Genomic DNA, 9,558 nt, shown 5'->3' with positions numbered 1-9,558 from the left:
ATACTAACCATAAACAACTAACTTGCTACATACCTGAGAATCAGATTATATATCAAGATGAAAATACTTATCCAAATGAGTGTGTCTCACATGCCAACCTCCACAATGCTGTCCCACAAACAAAAGGCTTTAAAGAGAAGCACCCTTCACCCAGGAGTAACAGCTGGTTTTGTGATCCCAAAAGCACCTGCCAACTGCAACTTGTAAGCGTTTGTGACAATGAATTCACATCATGCAAAGAGTCACCAAAACAATTTTATTTCCAGTGTTTAAGTGGGTATGCACACAGGCATGATACAGGTTTGGATTCATTAGGTCTTCATGCAGAATTATATTCTCAATAAAAGAAACCAGTTCCATCCAGTATCCACTATCTACACGCCTATGTTACAACATTTATATCAAATCTTGTATCTGAAGAAAAGATACACATGTAATATGTACATTTAAGTTACTTATTTTACAGAAAGATTAAAAATTCAAGTCACATAAAACTCAAAATCTGTATTAAAATTGGAAATATAAAACTCCAATATTTACTGGAATGCCTAAGGAATGGAAGCTCCGTAGCCACCTGTGTTAACATTTGTAAAACGTCATGAAACTCGTTAACAGTAAAATGCATTCATTTGTTTGTAATAAGTTTCTCTAATTTAACAATATGGCACCCTAACAAACCAAATGAATTTATGATGAGGCACTTGTTAGTGACTAAACCAAAAGAACAATTTTTCTGCATACTAATGCCAGGCCAACTCTCAGTCAGAAAACCATGTATACACTACACAGCATGTTGCATCAGATGCTTTGTTCAACATTTGTATGCAGCCATCAAATATACTTTTTCTTAAAATATATATATATACTTTAACTTTAGTGTTCTTCTGGCTGTGGTAATGCACTGTGAAGACGTTCCACAGAGCATATTGATGAAACCAGCCCAAATGAAGGCTGCATAACAACAACAGTACAGGAAAATATATATATATATGTACACACACACACACGCGCACACACACACACACACACACAGAGTTACTGGGAAGTGTAACAGTAAGTTAATGAATTGCTGTAGTGGACATATCTCCCCATTTCAAAGATACTGGTAGAATCGAGATCTTACCACTTGGGCCCCAGACAGTTTATGAGGATGGGCATCAACTGCTGGGCTGAAGTTGTTTTTGTTCACGTTCTGGTAATTTTCACCATTTACCTGGTCTGGTGGTGGAAATGGTCCCGAAGGTGGTGTTCTGTTAATTAAAGTCAAGCTGCTGGAAGAACTGCCTTCATCTGCCTGCATCTCTGCAGATAAAGGCAGATCTACCTTTGATGCATCTGCTAAGCTAGTGTTCTCAAGTCTGGGCTTTCCAGTTTCACCCGTATTAAGGTCAGTTGTGCTAGTGCGTAAACGTTCTCGTGCAAGCCAGTCTGAGATCGAGAGGTCCTGCGCTGGACATTTGGGCTTCAGCCGATTCACAGCTGAAAGCTCAGATTCTCTCTCTCTACTTTGACTTGGCTCTTGAGCTTTCCAAACATTCAGGACACTTATTTCAGCAAAATCCCTCTGTCCTCCAAGCGTATGCCTTCGCCTGATGTTTTTTCTCTTTGCGGTCTCTGCAGAGTTAGCTTTTTGATTCCCAACTCCGAACATGTCATCTGCAGATGACTTGAGTCGCAGCTTTAACCTATCTGTAATTTTAAGTCTCCAGGTAGGTTCTTGTTTGTCAGCTTCACTTCTGGCTGACGTAGCTAAACTGCTTGTTGATCTTCCTTTTTTCATTATGTCAAACATTTTGGTCACAGTAGGCATGTCCTTCTCACTCTTGGCATCTCCTGAACACTCGCTGTCCGTTTTGTGCCGTGCAGACTTTCTCCTAGACAGTGTATCACATTCAATAAGTTTGTGTGAGCTAAAAAGTCTGCGACTCTCTAACTTTGGTGTTGAACTTCCCTCAGTACAACTTACTTCGCTTTCTTCAGAGTTCCTCCGACTGGTCTTTACCACTTCTGCAACTTTCCCCTTGGACAGCCTTTCAGCAGCAGCACTGGTGGCAAAGACAGGGAAGTCGCTTTCACTGTCAGTCTCCATAGGGCGCCCTTCGCTGATCAATTCACTTCTTTCATCATCAGCATCTTCTCCCTTGCTTTCTGTCACTGACTGTACCTCAGGGCTCAGCATACTGGCATCCAAACCAGTTAGACACATAGTAGATGAAGTAGTTGAATAATCTGAGGTGATGGAACTGACATCAGCTGCTAAAAACTCCTTGTGTTTAACTTCAGGGCTGGCTACTTTTTTGCATGAGTATTTGTGCTGGGAAGCCTGGGAGGAAGTGCTTAGCATAGTGCCAGAGTCAGACACTGTCTCCTCAACCTGGGAAGAAGGTTGTGAAATAGGCATTTTTAGGTTATGCTTCTGCGTGGTTTGCAGACAGCTGAGATTCGGTGATTTTGTACATTTTTCATGGTAAGGCAGTGAAGGTTCCTCCGACAGGATACTTTCTTTCTTTAAAGACTTCTTTTCATCCTTTACAACATTCACATCTTTTTTACTGCTGTTCTCTTTTTCCTTCAGGACAAACATCCTCTGTTTTCTCCCTGTGTCTCGTTCTCTTTCATATTCCCCTTTAGCTATGTCCTCTTTTGTCATGTCACCATGTTTGTGAGATTGTTCTGCAAGCTCCTTCTTGAAAAACACATTATCCAACTCATCCTCTGAACTGCTTGGTTGCGGTTTCTCTTTTGTTTTTTTCCGCTTGCGACTAGCTGCTGCAAAAATGGAGGACACAAGCAGTTCCTTGCTATACTGATCCTTTCCAGAACCCCAAGAACCCTGTTAAAGAAAAAGGAAAGTGAAAGAGCATGATTAGAAATCACGAAGAAACATTTGTTAGCCTGAGCTTAATAAAAACACATCCTGAGTTTCACAGCAGATAGTCTTGTTCAGGAAATATCCAGGAAATATTTCCATGCTCTTTCAGTAGTCTACATGACATTGGCCAAGAAGTAAATTTGCTTCCTGAGAATTCCACTTTTTACCTGAATCCCTTCAACTTAATGAAGTCTGGTTTGTACATACAGAGCTATGCAGTTTCTGACAGACTAATAAAGTGGACTCCATTACAGGAAGACAACCTTTGCATGACTTGTTTGCAACAGAGGAGCTATAAGAGGAGGAGCCACTACTTCCTGAGGAAGGAAAAGCTAAATTCTACATATGCTTTTCTCAGTGAACTAGTGAAAACCTAATACCGTCTGGCAGTAAGTAGTATGCCAACAATGACAGGGAACGTACTATATACATTTATCTCTACTGAATGAGGTGCAGAAAGGAGGCAAGACCTCCCAGTTGCACCAGTATGGAACAAAGCTGTTTACGTGTGCAGCTGATTGCTCTGGCAGATGCAGCTAACTGCAAACAAGTGATACTTTTCCAATGTAACACTTCAAAATTTGACGAGAAAAGAGTATTTCCACTCATTAAAAAACCACCAAACCCACGTAAGCTCTGAATTGCACACCTAAGTGATAAAGCAAGCAAATATCTAATAGATTTCAGAAGCATGTAACTACATCATTTCACAAAATTATTTACCTTAGATTTTGCTGAGTCACTAGTAGCTGAATCTGTGGAAAAATTGAAAAAGACAATTCTGCTCAGTTCTGTGCAATTTTTTTGCTGTTGCTACAGACAATGCTGGACTTATGGAAAAAGACAAGCACAGAACAAAATGTGAAGCAAATAAAACCAGAACAGAGTGAATAGTCAGAGCTCACAAAGATGCAAGCTGCACCACAGAAAGCCACCGCCATGAAAGGATGCTGTGAATTGTAGGCAGAACCAGCTCAATGATAGGAATGGCAAAGGAGCCCTGTTCTTCTAAATAAAAAAACAGAAATACTAATGTTTATTCAATGTTTTAAGTGCATAGCCTCTGCAAAACCGCAGCTGAGAGACCTTTTCAAGATCATACTGTGTACTCTCCTGAGATTCAGGATACACAAAGCAAAATTGAACATACTGTTGGCTGCCCTAGGTACAAATCATGATTCATGTAGTCATATTCTTTTCATGAGTTTTTAAAGGAATTAGGTCGTATTTTGTGTGTAAGACCCAAATTACACATCTCTCTCCACCTCTGACTACGAATAGCCAAAATTGCATTTTTAAGTTGGCTAGATTTCAGCAGCTACCAGTTTTGTACTTTTCTGTAACAAGCGCTAATATGAAATGAAAAATGGACACCATAGTTTCACTGTCTCGCAAAACCCAAGATCATACAATTACAAAGGGGGTAGGAAGGGGCTAGCGCAATGACTAAAAAATAGAAACTTGCATGTGTTCCACCTTTAGGGACTTTTTCCCTAGGAAGAAAGAGCTGAGCCCCCTGCCACGCCCCTTTTTGACACATGGCTAATGCTTTATGACTAGAAAGACTGGTAGACCATACCATGCTATTTCTCCTCAGGGTCTGCTTCAGAGATAACAAGAACAGCAGAAAAACTTTTAAAAAGTAGCATTGATCTGTTTAAAATACTCTTGAAAGAAAATTTACAGCACAGATCAACCTTTTTTTTTTTTTAAATTTCCATTTACAAGAAACGGGGGTTTCTGCAGACAAGGCAGCTACAGTGTGGGCAACAGTCCTCCTTCTTCCTACAGTTCCAGCTGTCCATCAGTGACATCACAGAGTCCACTAATGACATCACCGTGTGATAGACTCCTCCCACTTCGCCTGTTACAACATCAGTATAAAGTGACTGTTTCAGTAAGTGCTGGACAACCCTTTGAGAACTGAAACAAAAGCTAGAGACGAAGGGTAACATTTGTGGGATTCAACATGCTGGGTTAGTGCAACAGTATAGTGAAGGGAAGAAGGGAAAAAGTCACCAAAAAAGAGCCTGCAATGCTTGTCCTTAGCCACAAAAGAGGTTGGCATTTATAAACAGAAGGAAATCAGCTTTAGTATAGAGACATACTGCAACATACTTATTAAAGTGTCCATCACTTGACAAGAAAACATAACTCAAGTTTTTTTGTATTCCTAACGTTGGGAAGGAGTAATATTAGAATACCACTGAAGATCAGTCTTTCTGCCATCACAACAAACCACTTTACAGCAGCATATCTGCTTCACCTCACGATGATGATTGCATGGGTTACTGTGAATAAATAAAACAGTATGTGCAAGCCTCATCTTTTAATGATTATATTCCTGTTAGACAAAGTCTTCCAAATTATTTCATGCATGATAAATCATCAGTTCAACTCTTTAGGAAGTGTTAATGATCTTTTGAAAAAAAGAGAAAAACAGTTTATTAGTGAAAGAAAATAGGAAGAGAGAGTTACAGTGAGGTAACAGGGTAGGTTATTCTAGCCTATGGACTAACACTGTCCAGGCAGAGTTACCTGATACGTCTCCAGGAGATACTCCCGTTCTTCCAATGTTGGTGAGTAAATGATCTATGTTTGGCACTGGCTGAGATTCTACAGTGTTTTCCTCATGAACTGCTGTCTATAGTTAATAAACAAAGATCTCTTCATCATCGTTTCACAAATAGTTAATTACCATTCAATAGCATTTAGAAAACTGCATTATTCACCTGAGGACACGCTTTCCTCATGTGTTCTTACTTTCCCATTTTGCTTTATGTTTTTAAAACAAATGAATGATTGCATTAAAAAAAAAATCATCACTGCAAGGACTGCTTCTGAAGAGAAAACCATACAGTGATGTAATAAGAAATATAAAGACATTCTAGAGGCAGCAGAAGCAGATTCTAAACTAAGATCATTAGAGCACAAATATTTATGAGACAATACTTACAAGAGGTTCTTCAGCATCATCTTCTGTGAAAAACCAGTCATGCTACGATTTAAAATAAAAAAGGTGAAAACCCCACAAGAAACACAAAACCCAAATATGGAACAATCAGACATGGACATTACTAAAAACTGATAATCCTGGAGTTGGGCAGATAAATACCAGATCCAAACTGGCCCAATGAGAGAAAAGCCGGTCGATCTGTGTACGAACTTATTTTGTAAATAATGAAATGCATTCACTTACTTTTTGAATGAGTGTTTCTACAATTTTATATTGGTCTGGCATGTGCGTAACCATGTGTGTCATGTTATCATCAGATGTCCTCACAAGTGTTGGACCAAACACTATTGCCAGGTTTCTTGGCTCCATCTAAGAAATGAAATATTTCCACATCATACATTTGTAATGAGAAAATACAATAATATGGGCAAAGTACAATAATGTAACACTATTAACATATCTCAGAGCTATTTTAAGTAAGGATAAAGAAAAGGTTTTTAAAAACACATTACTGACTCAGGTATCATGTTACATTACACTAAACCTCTTCTACACACAGCTGCAATCCCTGCTTCCAACATTTCTGCAATTCAGAATTCAACCTTCCTTAACTCATTGCAAGTAAATAGGTCCAACAAGCACAGAAAAATCAAGAACTCTGAAATATTCTTCACACTTGCAGCAGGACTTTGTTTTTTTTTTCCCACATAAAGACTATTTGTTTTGTTTAGAAACACTTATGTCCTAAAATGATTACTTTTTCATATAAAAAGGCATTGGTACTTCTCTTTTTTTGTTGTTTTTTTTTTTCCTCCCTGAAAATGTTTACATGGCACACAAGAAAACTGGGCTGGTAATCAAATGCTGCGTTGTGTTTACTGACAAAGAGCTCATTCAATTTGCATCCAGTTTGGAAGAGGTGGTAGCAACCAACATCATACCCCCAACTCACCCATTCATGATACAGACTCAAGAGTTATGCAATCATGTCACAATGTTAAATCATCCACTTAGTTCACTTTTAATGTTACATCTCTGACAAATAATTCCAAGAAAGCATCAACAGAATACTTACCTTCTATTTTTGCTTATTCCTCTGAGTTTATTGTTGTGACATAGGACAGACCAGTAATATACAGGAGGCAAGGTCCTTGTGCTTACCAGAGGGAAGCCACAAACATGACACAAGCCTCCCCTAATGCTCACTTTGACTTGAATTATGGCCTTTGACAATTCATACAATTATAGTATCACCTCACCTATCTAGCCTTATATACTCTATAATCTTAACATTATTTAAACATTTATACAGCCCACCAAAACCATAAAATGGTAAATAAAATGTTTGCTTTAGGCATTACCCGTAAAAACGACATTTATGAACATTCCCTTACAATGTCAGCTATAATTCCACTACAGGTTATAATTTGTTAAATATTTTTTTTATATACACACATACAATTTTTTATTTTATATTTAGGCAGAACGTATTATTTGCAGAACTGATGTTGGAACCTACCATATTCATCTGAACAGAGGCATTTTCTGATCTTTTAGATGATTTAAGATTGGACATAGGTTCTTCTATATTGTATCAATCACATCAATTTTTTTTCTGTACCTTACACATTGTTAGCCAAGTAACAAGACACCATGTTACCTGCCCTCAGGTAAGCATCCATAAGCACACTCATATTGTGCACAGCTTTGCACTCAGCTACCCCTCCCTAACAGCTAAAAAAAGGGGATACTATTATTTGCATTTACTGCAGGGTATTAGCACGCACAGAAGCACTTAATGCGAACTCTCCCTCACCCAATGGAAATGACAAAAAGCTATTCTTAGTAGTTGACTAAGACCCTATAGGGGTGAACTACCACCCTTTATATAATGCATTTTCTTTCATAAAACCAGCCAAACCACCATCTACAGCGTTATCAAATATTTGAGTAATCACGGCAAGTCCTAGTCTCAAAAATTACGCAAGTGTCCAGGAACTCAGACTTCACACAAAGCTGGTGTGACAGCCTCATTCATGACAGGTTTATTCATGTCACAGACATCCAGCTGTGTCCTGCCCAAGCACACTCTTATTGGTGTCTAGATGGGATTATATGAAATTTACAGACTTGGGGATAAATTCAGGATATAGGCAGTTATTCACACAAGAATTAATAGGAGCTTGAATAAACTTAATTCACACTGAACAGGTCCGCATTTTTCAGGAGTCCTTAGCCTAACCCCAAAATCTCCTCAACATAGCGAAGATCTTAATCTTGTCTACAGTAATACACTACCACTTAACAGAACTAAGCCTGCATAAACCCCATGCTTAATGAATGAAGTAAACACTGTACTTCTGCTTCTGGATACCTTGTTCTTTTCTGAGTTCTCTGCTACTGTCTTCAGGTGTGCAGAAAGGAACTTGAGAGTCTCATAATGATGTTCAGGTAAATCATGAATCTGAAACAAACAATTACTATTCAGAACATTAAACATTTAATGCTAATTTTGTAGTGCACCTACAACACATGACTCCAGCTTACCAGTCTCTTTAGTGTTTTCAGACGCTCAACAGGATCTTCTTTTCTATTGGCATCTATAAAATCTGCGTATTTGTCTGTTAATGAAAGCAGAAATTAATCATATGTGAGCTCATATATATATACACGTATGTATGCATGTATGTATATATATGTATGCATATATATCAGCACCACCACCCAGCCCCCTTTCCCAAAATACAGGTAACACACAGAGACATATTTGTGAATGGTCTTTGCAAGTCATGAATTGGCCTATTAGACTGTACAAAATATATGATGACAATGGGTAAAAAACCCCAGCTTTCATAAAATATTGCAACAATAAAATTGCAAATTTTACTCAGGCTTTTTTTTCCAAATTCATAATTCTTTCCCCATCAGAGAAATTCTATCTACAGCTCTCATTTTTAAGCTCTATAATCACCACGACTCCCTGCTCTTTAAGGAGGAAAGGGGCCTTTATTAGAGGATTTCACTGGATATTCTCTCAAACTATCTGGAAGCTGTAAGACACCTTGATGAATGATAATTCCTAAATGCAATCAACAATGTAAACAACGTAACGCAACCAACTTACCATTGGTAAAAAGGGGTTCTGGGAGCTTTCTGAAGAACGACTTCAGCAAACTGCTTATCACATTCAAGTCTCGCCATTTCTACACATTTAGAAGGACAGACATGCTTTATATTTCTATAATCACAACACAACCAGAAGTTTTTGGCAGTTCAACCTGGAGACAGTGTGATCTAAGACTTACATCATCATGAACATCAATGTCAGTCATTCCTTTGTTGAGCTCTTCTTGCATACTTGAGATGGCAGCATTATTTCCAGGAACTCTGTAAATACCTGTGTATTCAAGGCCTCTTTCTTCAACCAGTTTGCAGCATATATCAACAATCAGTGGAATATACTGAAGAAAAAGCAAAGTTATATACACATTTTAAAATAATTCATACAAAAAGTATTTTAAAATCACAATGGAAAGCAAAATTATCCTTCCATACTTTGTTGGTATGAGCTGGGGGGCAGTCATCCAGTCTAACACCAAATGTTCCTACAGCAGATGGCTTCTTTTCAAATGGCTTCCTCATAATGCTTGGAATGCCTTTTCTCCATGTTCCTTTGTCCTTTGGTGGGCTTGTCTCATCTTTTTGTTGTTAGTATAATGCAAACACAGAA

At 38.3% G+C, this 9,558-nt stretch overlaps 1 protein-coding gene across 4 annotated transcripts in view; it reads right to left on the bottom strand.

The window, feature by feature from the left end:
* Positions 1–242: 242 nt before the first annotated feature.
* The window catches only part of ARHGAP21 (Rho GTPase activating protein 21), a 110,589-nt gene continuing 101,273 nt past the window's right edge, over positions 243–9,558 (bottom strand). For all 4 annotated transcript variants that reach the window (XM_061351471.1, XM_061351467.1, XM_061351485.1 and 1 more), the window contains 10 exons: positions 9,384–9,526; positions 9,134–9,289; positions 8,953–9,031; positions 8,376–8,449; positions 8,203–8,292; positions 6,072–6,197; positions 5,829–5,870; positions 5,411–5,516; positions 3,596–3,627; positions 243–2,833 (listed from right to left, as the gene is read on the bottom strand). In XM_061351471.1, coding sequence (XP_061207455.1) covers positions 1,094–2,833; positions 3,596–3,627; positions 5,411–5,516; positions 5,829–5,870; positions 6,072–6,197; positions 8,203–8,292; positions 8,376–8,449; positions 8,953–9,031; positions 9,134–9,289; positions 9,384–9,526 — 2,588 coding nt within the window. In that variant the 3' untranslated portion in view covers positions 243–1,093. The remainder of the gene's footprint in view (positions 2,834–3,595; positions 3,628–5,410; positions 5,517–5,828; positions 5,871–6,071; positions 6,198–8,202; positions 8,293–8,375; positions 8,450–8,952; positions 9,032–9,133; positions 9,290–9,383; positions 9,527–9,558) is intronic.

This window comes from Neopsephotus bourkii, unplaced genomic scaffold, assembly GCF_033783945.1.
Source record: "Neopsephotus bourkii isolate Nb327-2 ecotype Australia unplaced genomic scaffold, CSIRO-AGI_Nbou_v1 NB_53, whole genome shotgun sequence".
Taxonomy (NCBI): domain Eukaryota; kingdom Metazoa; phylum Chordata; class Aves; order Psittaciformes; family Psittacidae; genus Neopsephotus; species Neopsephotus bourkii.
This window is presented reverse-complemented; position numbering and strand designations above follow the sequence as displayed.